Source organism: Parasteatoda tepidariorum, chromosome 6 (genome assembly GCF_982258835.1).
Source record: "Parasteatoda tepidariorum strain Cologne lab strain chromosome 6, Ptep-v5.0, whole genome shotgun sequence".
NCBI lineage: Eukaryota > Metazoa > Arthropoda > Arachnida > Araneae > Theridiidae > Parasteatoda > Parasteatoda tepidariorum.
Genome location: NC_141760.1, coordinates 16,040,986 through 16,064,590, shown reverse-complemented (window position 1 = coordinate 16,064,590; position 23,605 = coordinate 16,040,986). Strand labels below are relative to the sequence as shown.

Sequence of the window (23,605 nt, the reverse complement as noted above, 5' to 3'; positions counted from 1 at the left end):
TTCTCTTTTCATTAATCTTTATTATATTTTTTACATGTTTTCCCTATATTTTTAACTTATTTTATGAGTTATACTTGCAGCTTATGCACAAATAATAAAACTTTATTTTCTTCGTTTTTCTCTCTTTATTGTACTATAAATATATATATATACTTTTAATCATAGAAATTAACTAAAACTTTCAAATGTCCATTTGGTGTTCATTAACTATTCAAAATTATGAATAGAAAACTATAAATGTAACGATAATGTAAATAATTAAAGTCCATTTACTGTCCCTCACACCAAAAAGCGTTACTTTTGAGTATTTTTGGTAATGAGTCATTATAAGGAGTATTTCACATATTCCGCTAAATAAAAGTTTTACTTTTTCGGTAAAACTTACTAGATTTTCAAAGAAGAGTCCTCTTTTTAGAAAAGAACTATTAATATTTTATTAAATGAAAACGGAATCTTTTTTTTTCCTTGAATTTATAACAGGCCCTGCCTTCAATACACGTCATTGCCTAATTTTAATGAATTCACTATGAGGATAGATCCGCACTAAACTGCTTGAATTGAAGTCCCACTCTCATAAAAATGTCAGTGTTACAGGTTAACGGAAGTTTAAACAATGTTTGCGTTACAAGTTAACAACTATATTTTTGGAAATTATGAAGGAAATGCTGTAAACATTAAAATGGTGAGAAATTCAACATTTCAAAAATTTGTAAGTTTGCTAGATTTCTAAACATTTTTAATACAGAAAAGCCGTACTATGATAATTTTAACTTCAACGAACGCATACTGCACCGATTGCCTATGATCCTAAATCATTCTCTTTTAATGATCAATGTAAAGTAATCCATATTTCCCATTCCTTTTTACCACAGATTCCGATCACCTTAGACAAGAATCTTGTCATTATTCCTTCATTCATAAAAAACTCAAAATGTTCACATTTAATGTAGGGTCTGATTCTTAAAACTTCTTTGAAATGTTTTATTTAATCAAATGAATCTGTTGATGGAATCATCTCAAAAAATTATTTTTGAAGTAATTTTCAAACTAAATTTTGGTCACTCTATTGGAATGAAGAGTCCAGTTAGGGCTCACAAACGAAATTAAATCTATCCGTCGATATAATGGAAGAGTCGCACTAAGGAGAGTAGACTGTATTTAAGTGTTGTCTGCATCATTTTTTCCTGAGAGACAAATCAAATGAACACCCATACAGTTTCATTAATAAGTACGGTAGAGCGTCGATTATTCGAAAGCTGAAATACCCAATTGTAATATTATCCGGATCATGTGTTTTTCCCATCTTCGCCTATTTTTAATTTTTGTAAATACTTCTTTAAATCATGAATATCTGAAAAAGGTCGAAATATAGCTTTTGTCCCTTGAAAAGAAGAACCTCGCGTTAATATGATTTAATAGGTACTACTACAATTCCCAATCATTAGCCTGGAAGAAGTGTGAAGGGTATAGCTACTTAAAAACATTCCTATAGTCATTTTTTTAATTTGGCCAATTATCCGGATCGGCCTCCGATCAGTCCGGATAATCGACATCCGGATATTCGGAAAAAGATGTTCGAGCATGCATTTTGAGTATGTAAAAATTGAGATTTTTGGCGCCTTGAGAAAAACAAAACTAAAATTCTACTTTTTACATTTATTTTCAACTACATCCTTAGTTTACAAAATAAACAAAACAGCTCAAATATATATACACATTTGTCCATAATACATGTATATAATTTAAGCTTCTATAGAATATATAATATATATGCAATCAGGCTTCAATAATTTACAATGAAAAATGGGGAAAAAAAAGATAAATTAGACTCTAGAATTTTTTTCAGTATTAAGAAAAAAGGTTGTTTTAAAAAAATGCATTGCATATAAGATGTCATCAACAACAGTGCCCAATCATTGCAGCTTGGCTAGAAAAGAGGTGAGCCCTGCTCCTTTTTGGTCCTCTACCAGAAGGTGTAACCTGCACCACTTCCACCGGTCAAAAAGCTGTTTTTCTGTTGGCTTAGCACCACCGGATTCCCTTGCATCATTGCCAGTTGAGCAGCATTTGGCGCCACCCCTGGAGGTGGAGGCTGAAATTATAACAGTATTAATCAGACAAAAGGGTTTTTTATACTCAATCATAGCAAAGTTCTAAGAAAGTGCTTTTTTCCCCCTTTATCTGTCATTTTACACCCTGAGGCAGAATATTTTCAGGCTTTCTGCATACTTCTCTAATATCTTTCTGCAAGATTCTTTTAAAAATAACAAATATACATGTTACTAAATTAAAGTAACAAAAGCATCAACTTCAATAGAATAGAAAATCAAATGAAAAACTGTTCTATCAAATGAAATATTTTTTTAATAAAATGTTTAATATATTCTTCTTTAATTCTAATATTATGGGCTATATTCTCGCATTTTGTAGGGGGAAAACACACCAATTATTTCCTTTTTCACATTTTGTAAACCATCATGTCATTAAAAAAAATAATTAAAAAATCGTGAAATTCATAGCAGTAACTACAGAAAAAAAAGATCGACGACAAAATCACGTAAATGGGGCTCGTCAAAAAAGGGTTATTAAATGTGCGTTTTAGCTTTGAGATTATAAAATAATTTAATATTAAAAATATTGGATTTTAAAACTATGTGGAAATCAATAGTAAAAGAATTAGAACAAAAATTTCTGCTGAAGAGAAAACCAAATCTTTTACTTCTTTAATCTGTACTTTTCATTGTTCTCAAATGAGAATAGAAAAAGCATTTTTTTCCACTCGGATGCGATAGAAAGGCATCTTTTGAATATAATTCTGAAGAAAAAATAAAATCTTTCGAAAATTTCTGCAGAAAAAAAAACTTTTACTTCCCAAAAGAAAAATCTTTTTGCAAGAAATCGGTAACGTTCTGCGACAATGTAGCCGTGTCGCTACAATTTTGCCACAGGGATTTTACATTAGCAACCGATTTGCAAGACTACAAATTTCAAGGAACAATGCTCGAGTAAGAAGAACAGCGAGACAGAAATCACACGTTCAAAAAACCACTGGAAGAGGAAGAAAGACTAAATTGATTTAGAAGGGGAAGTTTTAAGGTCAGGAAAAAAAGGGTAATATTTTACTTCTATTTCAGGAGTCCTTTTACTTTTTTTATTTAAATAGTGATAGTAATGAACTAAATGTAAGATGGAGAGAGGAGTAACTCAGATTGAGTTTATTTCAAGAATATAATTGCGTTAATCGAACAGTCAATCAAAAAGAGCAGGAATTCAAATTTAAGCAGTACCGAATATAAAACATTAATGTACCGAAACAATACATAGCGATGCCAAAGTCTTAACATAGCCCAGTCCTAGCGGCTAATCTCTTTTTAACTCTTCAAAACATTTTTCGCAAATAAAATAAAGAAACACAAACATTTGACATTTTTAAATAAAAAATTAAGGTAGGAACAAGTTAATCAGAAATGATTTTAAAAGTGTGATTTAATACTAATGCATGCGATACAAACAGCGAGAAATTCATGAATTCTCTTGTCTTAAGAAACCGATTTTTCAGTATTAAGATCAATTAAAATAAGTTCAAAAGAAAACTGATAACTATAGTTATTTTTATGCAAAAATAGCGAAAACAAATAACTTCAAAACTTAATCGTATATAATCTACATACTAAAGAATAAATGTATATAAAAATAAACATAAGAAAACGTAATACAAAATAATCTACAAATAAAATCATCAACATAAAAAATTTATTTATTGCTTAAAATAAATGGACATTTATAAGTATAAGTACTTTCAACTTGGCAATAAATGAAATGAAATGAATAAGAAATGAAAAACAATGTTTTCACTGCTATCTGATGGGAAAGGTAAAATTTTTATATTTATTACTCAGTAATGTTGATAAATTTATTGTTGACATCATTTTTCGATTATAGGGTGCGTAGCCAAATCTTTGAATCAAAAATAAGCACTTTTTAAAAACTTTTCAAGCACTCTACAAAAGTTTTCAAGCACTCAAAAAATTCATATTCAATCAATGATATTATTGAAAAACAAAAACTTTTTATAAACAGTTTTAGCGTTAAAAAAAACAAAAAGAAACGGGCGTAAATCGAAACAATCAGTACTTTCCCACATCACCGAGTGAATTCAACTTGACCCTGAACTCAGAACAAAAGTACCCTTACCCCCTATGCCAAAAAAAGTGTTAGAAGTAAAATAAAATAAACAAGAACAAAATTAAAATAAATTAAAAAGAAAAACATTTCATAAGGATCTGATATTCTCTATCCGAATTGGAGCACTCGGGTTTTGGTTTCAAGTGTGCGCGCATGCGCAAGTCATAGCGTGGGTACTACATGAAGTCCGCGTGAATGATTACGTAGCAAACTCCCCATTTTTCGTGATATGCATGGGATCCACCAGATATCACTGAAGGGGAAAAAAATTACTCGAAAAAAAAAGCACTTTTTAAAAATGCCAGTTGAAAAAAGCACCTTTAAAAGCTTTTAAAAACAAAATCCCCAAAAATGCACCTTTAAGTACTTTTTACAAACGCTACGCACCCTGGATTAGCAATCAGATATATTAGGAAAAAATTCTGACAGAAAAAAATGCGTTTCTTTTTATATAAGATGATCAAAAGACTGAAACAAGATTTTAAATCCGAACAATAAATAATCAGAGGACAGTATTTAATTTTGAACTATTGTATGTAAGCGATTTTAAGAATTATGAAGGTTTATCATTTTAAACAAAATAAAAAGAAATAATATGTGCATTTCAAACTACAAAGTTTTAAAGCGTGTTAAAACTTACATAATCAAAATTTTGCAAAACACCCCCAAATTTCTATTTGGGGTCTATTTTCACAAGTTATTAAAATAAAATAACATTAAGTGTTAAAAGGATTGTCTGAAAATAGAATGTAATATGACTTAATCAGTTTATAGTATCAGATAAAAACTTTAAGTGAAAAGTGTTTGTTCAAAATAAACAACTTTCATTTTTAAAAAAAATTATGCAAAATTAAAGTACTGAGAAAAAAATACTTTTGGCACTTAAGAAGAGGAGCACTCTAGCCTTTTTTTTCTAAGAAAACAAAAATAAAACCAAACATTACAAGAAAATGCATGCGAAAGAATTCAAAATAACACACTAAGTTGAGATCCTTTAAACAACTTCAATAATCACAAATCATTTTAGATACAAAATAGTTAATGATATAAAAAAAAGAGGGGTTTTTTTTCCACGCTCTTTTTCATTTGAATCACTTTTTTAAATAAAAACTTGCTAGTTTCAACAATGACAAGTCTTTATTTCTTTTCTAGAGAAAGAAATATTGAAAAAAAAATCAAAATTATTTCAAAATCATGTGTACGACTAAATGTTATGTTCTGAACAAACAAACAAACAAAATATCAGGACAACTACAAACCCTGAAACATTACCAAATCAAAATTATTCTTATTATATTTCACTAAGACCACGAATCATTTAAATTAGAATGATTTCAAATGGACTGTTACTGACACCCAAGACCCCAAAACAGACAGTTATAAAAATAATTATTGTTTGGGTGAACTTGCATAGCTGCCAACATGAATAGCAAAAAATCCAATAGATTTTACCAAATAATATAAATTTCAAGATAATTGTTGCATAATGTACTAATATTTTCCAGTTATGATTAACATTAAATGAACATGATTGAAACTGAATTTTATAAATGAGGCTCACTTCCTTATGTATTACTATTCTTATTTAAATATTCAAGTAGGCAATAATCTGTAAAAAAAATTTCTTTGGATAGGGAATTTTTATGAAACCGGTGGAGAAACTGGCAAAATCCAGTAGAGTTTCCAGCTATTATTAAATAACACTTGAAAAGAGACAATTTCTTAGAAAACAGGTGCAAAACAGCCGCATTGCCCCTCTGACCAAAACGCCATAATTCCCTTATTTTTTAAACACTTTTAGATGGATGATCAAGTAGATTTCATTGTAATTCTGTTCCTTACAATAAACAGCTGATTCTACAAAGCAGTGAACTTACAAACTGGAAGTTACTGGATAAATTTTTCAAAATCAAATATGTGAGTTTGAGAGAATTTAATTAAAACTAAGTCATTTACTTTTAAATTCGAGGTACGCAAGTTTTCTCACACCACAAGCTTTATTTTTTCAAAATACTCAACCCATTAAAAAAAAATAAGGATTAAAGAAGACTCATATCAGAAATATACACGTTAGAACAGGAAGAAATGAAAGATTAAACAAGAGCCTACTTACGGGTACAACAGGCATGCTGTGCCCATCAAAGCGTGCGCTAGCGTCATAAGCTGCAGCAGCAGGGACATAAACAGTGCCTGGTCTCGGTGAATAGACTTGAGTTAATTGTGGTAAATATGTAGGCTGCACACCAAATGCTGTGATATTTGGAGCAACCTAAAAAAAAATAATCATTACAATAAATACACATTTAAGTATTTAAAAGATATGACAGGTAATTAAAAGTTTCGGAATAAAAAAAGATAAATACAATCAGTTACAATAAAAAAAAATTTTTTATTGATATTGAAGTACTAATAGAATTTAAGAGGTCAGTTAATTACATTAAAAATATAGGTTTCACATTTCTTTTCATATTTTAAGCAACATGACAAATATTATCATTTCTCATTAATACAATTTCAAATATAATCAATATATTTCTATCAATATCAAATATATCTTTGAATATTTTTAAAAACATGCAATCCTGCCAGACTTATGCATTAATTAATGAGGCAATAATAAGATTTAAATTATCATAGATAAGATTTATTGTATCATAGATAATACCCAAAATAATAAAGTATAAAAAATGAAACCATAAAATCATTTTAATGGAACTGCATAAACTAAATTTCTATGAAACTTTGACGCATACAACACACTTTGGAAAGGGATTATTTTTAAGCGATAATAAAGAGGGTACATTTAAATAATAATTAATTATTTGTGACATTTACCTATTCGACTATGCGAAAGTCTTGATTTTGGTCATTCACGGTAACAGATATAATATATATTTTTATACACATTAAATTCTGTTTAAAACTATCAAAGAAAATATAACATATCAAATTTTGCGTAAGCAGAATGAACTTAAAAAAATATGAGAGAAATCAATTTTATGTAACATGAAAATTTAATCAATCCAAGTAACGTAATTTGTAATTCAATAAAGTAATCAAACAATTGCCTGAGGCTAAAAGATTGTAACAGCTTCAGAAATCAAAGTTTTGCTTCATTGGTCTTGAATAAATGAACACAAATGAGCCTAGTTTCAGATTAGTATAACATATTACCAAATAATACTGGGTGGAACAGATGAGTATAATCATTTAAACTGATCCAGCAACAAACTTTTAAAAAATAGTTTCAGCCATCTAGAGCTGAATATATAACTTTCTTTCCAATAAATTGTAGAGAATTCATTAAAGTTAATATTTTAAAGAAAAAAAAACAATGAATGATATTAATTGAACATGTTCAGTTCATGATGTATTCATTTAAAGTATTTGATACTTTTAAGTACTGAGTATCAGATACACTGATACAAATTCACTTCTAGTTAGGATCAACAGCTTTTTATCATAATAACATTAGTCAGCCTTCTGAGCCCAAGTCTGCGGGTTCGATCCCCGGCCCAGACACCGGATTTTCGGGATGCAGAAAATCCTCAGCGGCCATTTCGTATGATTATGCGGCATGTAAAAGATCCCTGGAGTGCATCATTGGCTCTTGGCATTTCCGGCAAAATTAAATTCCCAGTACACTTTAGCATACAAATAGAGTCTCCGTGCTGCCATCTAATGTGGCAGAAACTAGACGTCCAAATTAACATGACCAATGGTATCTCACCCATTGTGGTGGTCCTGAAAGAGTGGACACCACCTCTGGAGAACGCACTAGGTCTGCTCATCGGCAAGACCGATTGTGCAGCTCATTGGAAATAAAAAAATAAAAAAACATTAGTCAGCATCCAGAATTGGCATGGCAGAACTTTTTCCAGCTATCTGCAAAAAAACTCTCTAGCACTAATATCTTTCTGCAAGATACTTTTAATAATAACAAACATATATGTTACTAATTTAAATTAACAAAAGCTCTGCGTTTACAAAAAAAAAAATTATATTTTTTTTTTAATTCAACGTGTAATAATTTTTTATTCTAATATTTTGGGTGATATTCTCGCATTTTGTTGGGGGGGGGGATGCACTAATTATTTCCTTCCTCACATTCGGTAAATAATCATAACAATAAAAAAAAAATTCAAAATCATGAAATCAGTAGTAATTGCTGAAAAAAAGATCTATGACGAAATCACGGGAATTGAACTCTTCAAAAAGGGGTTACTCAAATGCGTGTTTCGTTTCGAGATTTAGGTTGTTGTAACAGTTGGGCTGAAAAGTTCGTAGGCTGACACATAGATGGGGTTACTATTATTAAGTACATATGATTTTTAGTTAGTTCTAACCTTCGAAAGACACGTGTATAAATTTGACAGCTGTCGGACTATTAGTTTGTGAGATATAGTATTTTTAGTTAAGCAACTTTTGCTAGTTTAAAAACAGTGGATAAAAAGGAATTCCGTGTGTTTATAAAGTATTGCTTTTCAGCAAAAAAAATACTCTTGAAGCCAACGCTTGGCTTGAGAAACATTATTCGGACTCTGTACCAGGAAAATCAACCATTGAGAAGTGGTTTGCTAAGTTTAAACGAGGCGAAATGAGCACTGAAAACGATGCACACAGTGGGCACCCCAAAGAGGATGTTACTGACGAAAACATCAAAGAAGTCCACAAAATTGCTTTAGATTACCATTAAGTGAAGTTGATCAAAATATCTGAGACTCTAAAGATATCAAAGGAACGTGTTGGACATATCGTGAATGAATATTTGGGTATGCAAAAGCTCTAGGCGAAGAGGGTGCCGCACGAGCTCACAATTGACCAAAAACAACAACGTATTGATGATTCTAAGGTGTGTTTGAAGCTGTTTAATCGCAATAAACCCGAATTTATGTGCCGATATGTGACAATGGGTGAAACACTGCTCCATAATTTCACACCGGTGTCCAATCGACCATCAGCCGAGTGAACTCTACGAGAAGAACCAACTCCAAAGTGTGGAAAGACGAAACAGTCAGCTGGCAAAGTTATGGCATCAGTATTTTGGGATGCTCATGGTATAACATTTATTGACTATCTTGAAAAGGGAAAAACCATCAACAGCGACTATTACATAGCGTTATTGGAGCACTTGAACTGCGAAATCGCAGAAAAACGGCCCCATTTGAATGCTCGCTGGAAAGAAATTCAGCGCCGAGGAAGAAGTAATCACCGAAACTAAGGCCTATTTTGAGGCTAAAGACAAATCGTACTATAAAAATGGTATCGAAAAATTATATGACCGCTATAATCGTAGTATTGCCCTTGAAGGAAACTATATTGAATAATAAAATGAAATTTCATCAAAAAAAAATTTTTTTTCTATGCTAGCCTACGAACTTTTCAGCCCAACTGTTAGAAAAAAATATCTGTGACAATTTCGCCGTGATTTTGCCATGGAGTTCAGCATTATAAATCTAACACAACTTCAGCTTTTTGAAACAGCTTCAGAAAACAAAAAAAAAAAAAAGAATGTATCCGCAATATTGAACCGTTTCTTAAGTAAATATTCGTAGAATACTAATAAAATTACATTAAGATATCATTAATAAGAAAGTAATTCAAATCAACAAAAGAATAAAAATTCAATTATGAATACTTTAGCTTAAATTGGGGTGGCACAGGTGGACATTAAAAATAAAATTTATACCATATTGACCAGCTGTTACTATACTATTTCAATAATTAGGTAGTTTTTTTGTGATTTTTTATAATTTATAAAAGTTATATTAAAAATAAAAATAGTCATTTTTAAAAATTATACATTAATAATTGAAGTTACTTTATTAATAATTACAAAATATCATACTCCAGTAACTGAAAAATCATATTTAGATATTAAATGTGTACAAAATAACATACTATAATGACAAAACTGAATAATTGTTATTGCCATTTTTTTTATCAATGTGATAATAATAATTACATGTATTACAAGATATTAATCTAGAATAAAGTATGTTAAGTAGCTAACAAATTAATTAAAACTTTAATTCATTAAGAGGTTAGAGAAATTCAGAAAAAAGTCAAACATTACAAAGCAAACAGAGAACACTAGCAAAACTAACAGAGAACATTATTAAAACTAACAGAAGTTAGAAAAAATCAAACATTGTATTTTAAAGGCAAAAGCAATTAATTGCTACTATATTTAGATTAATATTTTTTTATTAATATTAAAGTCTTATGTTATGAATAATTTGATGAAATACAAGATATTACCACAGAATAAAAGGTGCTAATTAGATAACTGACTTTAAATCTGAATAGCTAAATGGTCAGAGAAATCAAATAATTGGATAAGAGTTAGTGGGTAACGTTTAATCAAATGAAGAAAGCAAAACTATTGACCAACTGGAGTGACTTATCAAAATCCGTAACGTGTTTTGTTTATACTTCTTTCAATGATCAAAAGATGATCTGTTTTGTAGTACAGGAAGAAATTAACTCATATTTTTAAGTACCTAAATTAAATAGTCATACTTATAAATATTTATAATCAAATTTTCGCAGATTAAGTTGTAGTTAAAAGCCAGGGTTTTTTTTTTTACTCAATCATCTTGCAGAAAGCAAAGGTCACATCTTGTTACAAGTCCTGTGAAAATGACTTAATGATAAAATGAAAACCAGTTCAGAAATCGTCAAAGGTCATATTTTTGTAGCAATTCAGTCAGAAACACAAGGGCAAACAGGAATATTAAACTTGTTCACAGTTAACGCATGTGTAGTTGGACATATTCTGCTACATTTGTCAACAAATGTGTTATTAAAACCCAGAAGACAGCACTCGTATTCTATGTCAACCAGGATGTACGATATCAACAAATAAATTGTTTTTGTACTCTTTCCTGATTTGTTCAATGCAATACTTAAGCTTTCAATCATTAAAGATTGGCAAATCAAATATTTTCAAGCTAGAAAAATGATTGTAGTATCTTAATAGTAATGTTGATCACCTGTTACTCTATGCAATTCCTAAATTGAATAATTTGCTACAATAAATAAAATTTCAGCTTTGAGTCACTAAAAAGGATAAACATTATAAAGCGAAATGTCATACAAATACCTAGAGAATTTACAGCACATTATTCAATAATTTCTATCAATAAACACTTATTAATGCATAATTTTACTAATTAAATAACTTGTTATGAAGTTTATAACCTTATTAAGTGATGTTCAGAAAAATATTAATGATTAGAAGTAATAAAATGAGTAAAACATGTAAAAAAAAATAATATTTGAATACATTTATTTTCAAATTTATGAAGAGTATTTGTTACTAAATGAACATTCAAGTAATATCATTTATTGTGTTTCCACTTTATTTTTAGAAACAAAATTTTACGGTTTCAATGACATTCCAGATTATATTTCAGCTATGCATAATAATCTTTCATTAGAAAAACTACATCAAAACATTTCTAAGATGAGATTTGGTGAGGAACTAAATACCACTACATGAAAATATCACAAAATAAAATAATCAACAAAATACATAAGTAACAATTATAAAAAACGTAGATCACTTAAACTGAGTCTTAATAGCTGTTTACTGTCACTGCTATTAAATACTGGTCATATTCCAGATTTCTTAAATTATTTTTACCAGGTTTTAAAAAGAAAAAAAAAATATATCGATTTTTCATTATTTTTTTAAAAATTAATATGGTTCCCAGACCTATAAAAACACTGTTTGTAAATAATGTATTTTTCCAAGCATTAAATTAGCATTTTACACTATGGAAGGCAGTTGTGGTGCCAATGGAAAATATTCTATTGAAGAGAAATCTACATAAAATGCTAATTAAATTCTAATGTTAATTAAATATTTATTAAATCTGTACTAAATGTTAATTAAAAACTTAAGTTACTCTTATGATGTGCCAACCTTTAACTTATAAATTTTTTAAAAAAATAAAAAAAAAATTTTAAAAATGATTGTATCTAGATTGTTCTCTCGTACCTTTTATTCTGAAATTTCCAGCACCATTCTGGTGTTATAACTCCAAATATACACCAAAGAATTCAATGAATAAATAATTAAGGCTTCATAGACCAAAACTGGTTGCAATTTGTTAAATTCTTTTAAATTTACAATGTTTTGCTCATTCATAGGTTCGTGGTAATCTAAGTAATTATACTTTCTGATAAAATAGTCAATCGAAGATTAAATTATTACCAAATGAAACCATTGTACTATGAATATAACTCAATAATCATCAAAAATAGTATGTAACTATTAATTATAAAATTTTTTATTCAATAAGTTTGAATAGATTTTCAACTGGTTCAAAAAAAAAAAAAAAAAAACTTAAATAATTCGAATTGAATGTGTTGGCATGATTTCACACTACATTCAAATTCATACAGGTAAAAGGGAGGGATAAAAAATGACCACAAATTAAATTTTTTTAAATGCCTGACTTTAAACACTTCCCTTTTTCAATTTTTACTTCAATAATATTTAAATAATTTATTAATGTATTTTTAGAGAGCAATAGAAATTTTTTAGATTGCTGTATTTACCCAGAAAAAAAATTTTGCGCCAAATTGTGGGACGTGTTAAAAATGTAATAGCAATAAAAAAATCACAAGATGTTTTATTATGAAATGAACAATGGTCATTCATATAATAACCATTCACTGAAAATGAAGAATTTACTTCTCAAAACATGTTTCAAATTTTGTAAATAAAAATGTTCACGATTTTACGCACACAGAGAATACAATACTAAAAGATATTTGTTACATTAACATTAAGTATTTAAATGATGAATTTCAAATACATAAATGTAATGTCTTTTATTAATATAAAAAAGAATTCATCTATACTATATGAAATATAATAAACATACACTGACTGTGCCATATGGAAGATGAGGTTGTAAAGGAGCAGCTGCATATGTAGCTAAAAATTAAATATGAAACATATTATGAATATAGATTTTTAATTCATGAATCATTAGCATACAGTAAATTAATAAAAATTTACAGTTTAAAACAATACCATTCTTAAAAAAAAAAAAAATATTTTTTTTAAAGAAAACACTTAATAGTTTTATAGATAAGAAGTTTTACAAACTTTAAAGTGACCGATTACTAATTCAGTAATTGAAGCGATCAATGTTAAAAGGGAGGTATATTACAAATCTGCACTTTCGAAAGAAAAAAAAAAAAAAAAAAGCTGTGTCAATTATGGAAAGATTGTTTTAATTGCTTACAAATTGTTAAACTCTCCTCTTTAGGTAGTCTAGAAATTTACTCAGTATTTGATATCGAGAAATGGGAACAGCTGCTAGAACTGTGAATTCTTGAAATTCAGCGCATATTCTCATTTAACATTGATAAAAAAAAAAATGAGTAATGAAGTAAAAATTATCCTTTTATATTCAAAGCAATAATTTTAATCCCCAAACAAATAATTTGACACATTGTAAAAGTTGATGACAATTCATGAGTACATGGTTATCAGCCAAGAATTGTTTATTCAGTCTCATTCATTGAGATTTTGCTGAGTTTGAGTCTTCGGCCATTTCTGCAATATTGAATAAACAACATAGTTCAAAAGTGTTTTGCTGACAATGAATACAGCTGGATAAGCTGTAAGAGTTGGGGAATGAGTAACTCAAGATGTAGCCGTGATACATGTGCACAATACATAATGTGTACAGATTCCAAAACCAACAAAAAACTTATCTTCGCAGAAATGTTACACACCTCCTTTTAACATAGACAACTTCAATTTTGTTATGAAAAGTTAATTAGAAATATAAATTACAATAGAAATGTATAGATAAAATCAAGTTTTAGATTATTAAATTAATATTCATAATTATTATAATTTACGGTTAATAACATTATCTAATATTTTAAAAATTCAATATTATATAAAATAAAAAAAACAATTAGAAATATGTCTTGCAATAAATTTAAGAAATCATGATAAAAAGGATTTTTAGAATCTTAAATTATTTCTTTATAAAATATAACATTTTTATAAGCAAGTAACGAACACACATAGAATTTCACAATTTTATCAAAAAGTTTCATGGACAGAGAATTAAAATCAATATCGAGCCATAATTCTAGTAAAATATCAAATACACTCACTCTTTATTAAACTAAAATTTGAAATAATGAATAATAGTTCTAAGAAAAAAGTCTATTTTTTGCTGAATTGGGATTTAGGACAGCTCCAAACCTTACATAAAATACTTTGACCAATGTAATTTATGGAAATGAATACAAAAGAGAAAAAAATGCATCAAATTGTTATTTAGGTATTATTATTCACTGGAAAAAAAAAACAAGAGTAATATTTGTGAAAAGCAACATTTGATATCATGAATAGTCAGATTTAGTGTGAGAAAGTGTAGAGAAAAGTGGATAAAATGTCATAAACAGAAATAAAACTTGACAGATGTTGTGTCAACTGATGAGATAAACATAAAATAATATTTCAAGTTAATATAAAACATAATTACTATTGTAATTATTATTAAAAATAATTACAATAGTAATTATGTTTATCGAATGATCAAATAAAAACAACATTTGATATCATGAATAGTGACATTTCGTGTGAGAAAGTTTAGAGAAAAGTGGATAAAATGTCATAAACAGAAATTATAAAACTTGACAGATGTTGTGTCAACTGATGAGATAAACATAAAATAATATTTCAAGTTAATAGTTAAGATAAAATATAATTACTATTGTAATTATTATTAAAAATAATTACAATAGTAATTATGTTTATCGAATGATCGAATAAGAACAACATTTGATATCATGAATAGTGACATTTCGTGTGAGAAAGTGTAGAGAAAAGTGGATAAAATGTCATAAACAGAAATTATAAAACTTGACAGATGTTGTGTCAACTGATGAGGTAAACATAAAATAATATTTCAAGTTAATAGTTAACAGGGGTGATTGTAAGCCCAAGTAAAAATTCCGGAAAATTTCTTGAGTTAAACAAAAAAAGAAGAAGAAAAAAAACAGTTCAAATTGAAAAATTAGAAAAAAATTCAAACAAGATTTTTTTCCTTTTTCTCAATATTTCTTAGTTTACTTAAAATATATTTAAAATTTTACACATACCTATACCATTTACAAATACCTATGATGACCTGGAGAAGTAATTAAAATTTACAAATATGTCTTCCTTCTTTGAGTTTATGAATATAACAACTATTTACTGAAAAATGAATATTAATCATGAATATAAGCTTATAAAGTATCTCTCTGGCTCTCCCTTACAAACAAATAAAATAAACTGTGTTTTTAAGTTCCACCTTCAAAAATTTGATTTCCGGAAACTTCTACGATCAATGATTTTTTGAAACGTATGAACCTTCGATCTCCGGAAACTTCCGGATCAGTGTTAGCGAAAATTCCGGAAATCCGGATATTTTCCGCGGCACAATTAGCCCTGAGTTAAGATAAAACATAATTACTATTGTAATTATTATTAAAAAAATATTTTAATAAATCATTATATTTTTAACTATCATTTTTAATTGTTTTCATCCTTTTAACAGTATATCTGTTAATGCAACTTCTTTCAAATTGCATTGTCTTTGTCTGTTATTACATGCCATTTCATCCTACAAATGAAGTGACTCACACTATAAGTTGTGAGTTGAAAAGAAAGAAAGAGAAATACCTGGCAAATATGTTGGTGCTGATGAAGGCAGATAAGCGGGAGAAGAATATGCTGGAGGAGGATAACCAGGATATGGACTGGTCATGGTCACTTGATGAGTGCCTGCACTGGGAACACTAATGTAGGCTGGGGCAGTAGGGGCTGAACCCCCTACTACTGGATATTCTGAAGAAGAGAACAAAAATGATGTACAGATTAATGAAGCATAATAAATACAACTCGCAATGTCATCTCATTTATAATATCAATTCTGCGGTAAAAGACAGCCAATATAAGTAAAGGGAGATTTCCGTAGCGTGATATGTGACCGAATAATCGCCAAGTCTTGGCAACTTCCAGGCAACAGTTTGCAAGAAACTTTTCAAAATAGCATCACAGAAAGGGACCCACTCAAAAGGTATAATGCTTAGACATCCCTGGGCAAACATCTACATGTTTTTTTAAAAAAAAATGGGCAAGTTTAAAATCTACTTGGCACGACAGATCAGGATACAGAAATATCCCCTATAAGCAGGGTTTGTGATTTTGTTTCAAAAATTACAAAAATAATCGATTTTGTTTTTATTTAAATCAGATTTTTTTTATTTAAATCGGATTTTTTTATTTTTTTATTCAAATATACTGTAAGAACTTTGATTTATGATTAAAAAAACTTTATGAATGTTTAATCAAAATTAAATTAATATTAAAACTATATTATAACAATATTTAAAAAGCTCTAACTACCGAAAACAATTTTTCATTATAATACAAGCTTTGAATGCATAGCAACCATTTTTATTTAGTCTTTAAATTTCAATCCTGCATTTGTTTGCATAGCAAACAAATGCAGGATTGAAATTTAAAGACTAAATGAAATAGAGAATTTAAGCCCTATTTTTGGCATATTAGGGTAATTTCTTTTTAAGATAACCTGAAGCTTTAAAAATATACATTTTCCACCAATAAAATATAATGTCGACTTTAATTCCATGCTTTTTCAATCAAAAGGTAGAATTTTAACGAACATTATTTGTATTTCTTTAGTGAAAAAAATTCATGGTTATTAATTACTTTCTACAGCTATGCAAGTCTATATTAAGACAGCATTAAATGTTTACTTTAATCTGAATACTTTCAATCTCAAGAATCAAAAGATTTTTAAAAATGTAATTTCAAATGTGTTGGAATTTAACATACGCCAAGAAAGTAATTTTGTTAACTAAAATTATATATATATATATATATAAATAAAATCAGTTGATTCAAATCAATGATATTTTTAAAAAAATCTTTCGATTTAAATCAACAAAACCTGCAAAGAACTGCTGTTACAAGATTTTTGCACCTCAAAACAAAATAAATATTATTCATGATACAATAATGCGGAATACAATCAATAAAAGCACAAAGTTATTTGTCATTGATAATTATTTACGCTTTTATACACTGCTTTACTGTAAAACATTTTAGCATGATTCTATCACAGACATCAAAAGTTTATCTATATCTCTGGGGGGGGGTGAAAAAATCAAAATTCTTATGGTAGATCATCAAAAAATTTTGGTGAAAAAGAACAAATTTCAATCATTCCAAAATGTTTAAAGATTGAATCATTTTTAATTACACGAATAATATAATGCGAAGAAAACTAGACTTGGAAACCTTTCACCATTGTTTGTGGTTTTCGACCAGCAGCAAAAACAAATCATGTCAAAAAAATAGTATATTGAAAAATTTTATCTTGGGTCTGAATGTAAATAAAAATGACTGACTATCAATTCTGGATATAATATTAAAAAAAAGTTCAAACAAAGATTTTACTATCTTTTTAAGTTGTTAAAAACCTTTAAAATACACATTTAATTCAACTAACAAAGCCATGACAGTCAAAATAATTACAAGCAAACACAGATTATACGAATGAAAAACAAGTGATTTCAACGTATTTCATTTTATAAAAATATTTTTATACAAAAGATGCTTTTCTTTTAAAAATGAATAAAAATATTTTTAAAAAAAAGCAATTTACTTTTAATTATAAAGCAAACAAATTTTTTTTGGTTAAACCTAATAGTTTTGGAAAGTTCAGAATAGGAAAGTGCTTAAGATTAAAAATTATTTTATTTGTGCTCATACCATATGAAATATAGAGATGGAATATTTGTAAGAACATTTTACATTTAACTGTAGTTAAAAGCATACATTTTAGGTCAATAACTATTAGTTTAATAGGATTACACAATCAATAAAATTATTTTTAGAAATCTTCAATGGAAATTATGTAAAAATAAATTAAGAATTACAAAAAAATATTTGTACATAATTTTTGAGATATTTTAATAAATATGTAACCTGCTTGTCACCTTCTCAAAAAGTTTCTGTGAACACTCTTAAAAATACCCTCCTTCATAGGAATTTATATCCAGAATGAAAAAAAAAAACCTGATTAAAATAAAGTTTAAACCTAATTAATTATTTCTAATAATTATTTAGTATTTAATTTATGGCAAGAAATTAATTTAATAAGTTGTGAAAATTGGTTTTAACAACAAAAAAAGTTTAAAAAAATTTAAATAATTTTTTTTATCTTGCATCAAAAATAAATATAATTCTTAATTTAATTTAAATTTACCAGTGTATAACAAAATTTGAATAAAAACTAATATAAATAAACTTAAAATTAAATTACTAACACTGTATAAAGGTATAAACAGGGTCAAACAAAATATCGATCATCATAATTACATACGTTTACTAGTATTAACCAGGGCTGGGTAACAGTTGACGATCGATCAAAATGGTATCAATTTAAATAAAATTACTACGTGTGTAGGAATAAAGAATATAAATTCGATAATAAAATATCATATTAAATGAGTAATTTTTACAAGCATATTTAATTATAACCTACGAAAATAAATAAGATGTGGGTTGTTGATTGGTAAACTAAATTTAATTTACAAATTTGAGCACAAATTTTTTAATATTACGAATCTACTACGACATCTCAAAAATAATATAAAATATTTATTATCAATCATTAAAATTTAAATAACTTATGCCAATTTAATCAGTTATAAACCTTTAGTTAAATAAATCGCCCCCGCCCAAAAATTATTACCCCACCCATTTTTAACAATTTCCTTTTATTTGCACATTTTTAAAAAAAATAATAAATAAAAAATTCATTGGCAATTAAATAAATATTACACTCATTTAAAAACTAAATTGTTTTTTAATAAAAACATCGGAGAGAACTCAGTATAAGTCACAATACAAATTTAACCGTTACGCAATCCCTTTGAAATGAAAACAATTAGAATAAAATAAACACTAAAATTAAAACACAACTTGTTATTCTTGTTATGAGATTATAAATAACGTTGAAAGCAAATAATGGTAAGTTTTATTTTAAGAAATATCTCATATTCCGGAATTTTCATGGACACCATTTTTTTCTTCTTTTTTTATAATTCATCTCGCATTTATCGATTGGTAAAACACAGAAAAGAACGCTTAAATAGTGGAAGAAAATAATTAATTTTAAAATATTTAACTCACCTTTCTTATCAGATGACATAGATTCATGTGCAATGATCGTATTTGTTATCAAATACGCAAAAAACTTTCCCTTTACTTACAAAGTTTACATACACAACAGAAATTTCCGAGTTTTGAGATCTCCTAGGGTTGCCTTACAACTGATGTCAATGCTTTCGCGCCAAATACAATGATCGCGAAAGAATTCTAATCTGAATGAGAATGCCAATTATAATTGTCGCCAAATTTAGAAATCTCTCCATTCATCTTCTTTTTTACGGGGTTACATATTTATCTATTTAACTTTTCAATTTAAATTACTATTTTTCTCGGTTTTGTTATTTTAAGTTTTGATAATTTTATATTTATTCTTTTTTAAAAATTGAAACGGTAGTTGAAATATGAAGCTAATTATGTGATTTTTCTATTTTTTTGTTTTGGTTTTTGTTTCAAGAGAGACTTTCAAATGTTACGTAAACATAGAACTTTTGATAATTTTTAATTGTTCTCCACTTGTTTACAAAGATAAACAAATCGCAAACTTTCGGTTTACGAAATACCTTTTCGAGTAACTTTTGCACGAACAAATTTTCTAGAACTAATATACTTTTTTAAAAAAAAATCATACAGAATATATTGCCTTAATAAATTGCTGAGATCCACATTGTATTTGGGAGAAATTAAATTTAATGCTATATCGCTAAATATAGCTTTCAAAGCTGACGAAGCTGCAGAGCTGACGAAGAATATGAAAGGAGGGGGACCCTTGACAACATCGTTCCTGTTGACCCTTTCGCGGTTGTGTCCATTCTCTAATACGATTCTTTTCTGTGTTCGATTTTCTCTTTCATTTTTTCCTTTCTTATTCATTCACTGTGTCACAAACAGTCAAGAATATCAGTGTGAACCAGTAATGATATATAATTTTAATATTAAATTATACACCCATAAAAATAAACCGCCGGTCTCAAATAAATAAAAACATGAAGAATCCTAAAATATGACCTCCTACAAAACACATCATTATAGTCATCAGAGTAAAGGAAAGTATGAAATTACTCAAGTTATTTAATGAAGCTGGTAAAAATCATGATTCTCTTTCTCTCTATCACCAGTCTCACTAATATATATATATTCACAAAAAAAATTTCTTCAAATTTAAAATCTTCAAAATAATCTAATTTTTTTTTTTTTTTTTTTTTTTTTTTTGTATATTTATTTAGTTACATTTATTAATATCTTACAGACAGCAGTGAAGTTTATTGACATTTGCTCAAGAAAAAACATAAAATAGAAATCCATCAAATTTTAAATGTTAGGAAAATGACATATTAGTTTAGAAGTTAGAAAAACAGTCATTTTAAAATAATAATAAGTAACTCAAATTAAGCCTTTGCGTTAGATCATAGGTTCTCAACCTTTTTAACGTTGCCGCCCCCTTAAGGAGCAAAAAATATTTCAACGCCCACCTTTATAAAAATCCTGTTATTTTAAGCATGGGGACGGAGGGATGTGTGCTGAATTATAAGAGGCAAATTTTTTGAGCAATTTTTTTACGCTTTGAATTTGTTTGGTTTTTTGAAAAAGAATAAATTAACTCGATAATTTTCTCACGGCAGGTAACGCCGTCTATTTGTTATGATCAAAATAAATACGTTTAATGCAAAAAAATACAACTAAGAAACCTATGCTTAAAAAGAATAATTTATTCTGAATTAGATAATTAAAATAACACTCAAAATAATTTTGTTACACTGAAAAGTAGTATGAACGAAGCATTCAAGTAACTATGTTAGTGGGATGATTGTATACTTAATGGTTCAGAACCAATTCCTTAACCCTCGGTTCAATACTTTTAGTGAGATGAAGATGCAAATACCCACGTTTGCACAATTTCGAGTCGATTTCTTCTTTTTGTGAAAAGATCCGTAACAGCACTGAATCCACATTCGACAAGTTAGGAGGAAATTAAAAAATTTTTAGCGATAATCTACAGTCCAAGATAGAGACGACTGTTACCTTTAACACTAGATTATCCATGGAAATCATTTTGACTGCTTTTTAATTTCAATTAGAAAAACAATGATAACACAATTTCTTAGAATTTTGTGACTTTTTGTACAACATATAATTTTTTTATGGTTAATATTTACAAATAACTTGTTATATAACTGAAAATAATAACAAAAATATTAAATTTTATTTTAAACAAATTTCTTTATACATTAGTTATGCTTTCTTTATTCATTAGTTATTCTATGCAGTCATTTTGACTGCTTTTGAGCAATATAGGTATTTCAGTCTTTTTAGTGTTAAGTAAAAATTCTGTGAGACGATCACCATTTCAAAGTTTCATTAGTTAAAAGTTCGACCAATTCCTCGTAAATCTGAACCTCTGCTGTTTCAATATTTACAAAAGGATTCATAAACCCATTGAGGGACTTCGAGGGAACAAAACATCTTTAAAATGGTCAGAAAAGTCCATGTGCAAAGAGTCAAGGTGTTGACAATATTCTTGTGCATGTGCATCATCAGAGAGAATTTTGCCTGCATGGCTGAACTCATTCCAACCAAAATTCTGCTAAAACAAAATCAGTTTTTTTTAGAAAGGCGAAAATAACTTATTTTGTAGGGATCGAATTGAGCTCGTCCCCTTGAAGTTGTAAATTAATGCCATTAAATTTTACAGATAAATCAACCAAAGTCTTTCTTAAATTCTAGCAATCTGTCTCTTAGAGCTACATTTCTGTTTTCGATGAACTCAAGTCGAAATGATTCCAATACCTATTGAGACAAAAGCTTTTGGAAAGTCAGTGAATCTCGGTGTATATTGCAAGCGATTGAATTCTTCATCGTTTTTCTTACAAAGTTGTCTAAATAATCGATCTTAGAGAGCATTACTGTGAATTTTGTTCACAGCAGATACGGCATATTGCAATGATTGATGCAAACGGTCACTGAAATTTTTTCTTACTAAATACTGTCTGTGAATCACGCAGTGAACAGCTAAAATATCTGGTACCTCCCTTTCCAAAAGGGCGATAAACTCACGATGTCGACCCACCATTGCAGGAGCCTATCAGTGGCAATGGACATAATATTCGCAAGAAGAATGTTTTTCTCTTTAAAATAATCTTTGACAGTACTAAAAATAGATTTACCTTTGATATCTACAATCAAGCTTCCTGCAAAAAGCATATCTTGAATAATTTTCCCTTCCTTTACAAACCGGACCTATGCCTACAGTAAAGCCTGCATTACCTGACAAGGTAAATTCATAACTTGAAGGAAAAATTCGTTGGACATCAAAAGTTTGCATAAAGAAATTTCAACGTCTTCATCCATCTCATTATTTCGTCGCCGCACTGAATCGTTGCTTATGGGATAGTTTTTTATTACATTGGATGATGTAAAACTGTTCCTAAAACTTCCTTGACAACCGGCAGTATCAACTCTATTCCGATGGTTTGAACTTTCCCAGATTTAGCAGTAAATTTTGATATATTATAAGAAGCGATCAAACCATCGTCGCATTTTTGTGATGACGTTACTAGTAACCCTGAGACCGAAGGTGCCTTCAGAAACGTGAAAAAAGACGTTCGTCAAAAATGACAAATCTATATCTAGTTTTTTGCAAATGCTCTTACTAACGGTAAGATTTCCTTACCTCATTAGATAAAACTTTATTACAAAGTAAACACATAGGTAATTGAGAGTTCAACAGTAATTGAACAAATCCCAACTTCAAGTACGTGACACTGTATTGATGACACTTCTTTTTGTCAACCGACATTGTTGGTGTCAGCAAAATACAAACGATGGAAGAAAATCAACCATTTCTCAAAATTAATAAATAATTTATGATACTATAAGGAACTAATTCGCGTTCGTACCTAGCCAAATAAACTATGAGATCTAATCGAAACTGGGGAAAAAACCGTAAGAAAGCTAACGAAAACCATTATAAGAAACACGGGTCCAATCAAACATTCATACTGAAAGCGCATGTACTGCAATTTCCACCAAATGGCTTGAATGAGTCAGAGGCAAAAACTACTGGCTCATGCGCTGAGCTGTGTTGGTTCGGATCGAAGAATAGGTGTCGTGTAAGTTCGTTTTATTGCTGTTTCAAATAGTGTATAGGATAATCTTTATTCATTATATTAATTTAATCTTTTTTTCTTTATT

The 23,605-nt window shown here is 28.4% G+C and overlaps 1 protein-coding gene across 2 annotated transcripts; it reads right to left on the bottom strand.

Moving 5' to 3' along the window:
- Positions 1 to 1,641: 1,641 nt before the first annotated feature.
- On the bottom strand, positions 1,642 to 19,609 carry LOC107450756 (DAZ-associated protein 2). 2 transcript variants are annotated; one of them, XM_016066646.3, is made up of 5 exons: positions 19,439 to 19,609; positions 15,896 to 16,060; positions 13,083 to 13,135; positions 6,299 to 6,454; positions 1,642 to 2,092 (listed from the first exon to the last, which is right to left on the bottom strand). In XM_016066646.3, exons 1-5 carry the CDS (start codon positions 19,455 to 19,457, stop codon positions 1,964 to 1,966), a joined length of 522 nt encoding a protein of 173 aa, XP_015922132.1. In that variant the 5' UTR covers positions 19,458 to 19,609; the 3' UTR covers positions 1,642 to 1,963. The 2 variants fall into 2 exon arrangements, with proteins under 2 accessions (XP_015922132.1, XP_015922133.1); XM_016066647.3 differs by having other exon boundaries at positions 13,089 to 13,135; positions 19,439 to 19,592.
- Between the last annotated feature and the right edge of the window lie 3,996 nt (positions 19,610 to 23,605).

What these genes read in the sequence shown, in the direction of transcription:
- LOC107450756 (XM_016066646.3), bottom strand. An exon ending in TTCCATATGGCACAGTCAGT is followed by an intron (nt 6,455 to 13,082) that starts GTATGTTTATTA and finishes ATTTTTTTTTAG; the next exon opens with GTTGCTCCAAATATCACAGC. An exon ending in ACAGCATGCCTGTTGTACCC is followed by an intron (nt 2,093 to 6,298) that starts GTAAGTAGGCTC and finishes TTATAATTTCAG; the next exon opens with CCTCCACCTCCAGGGGTGGC.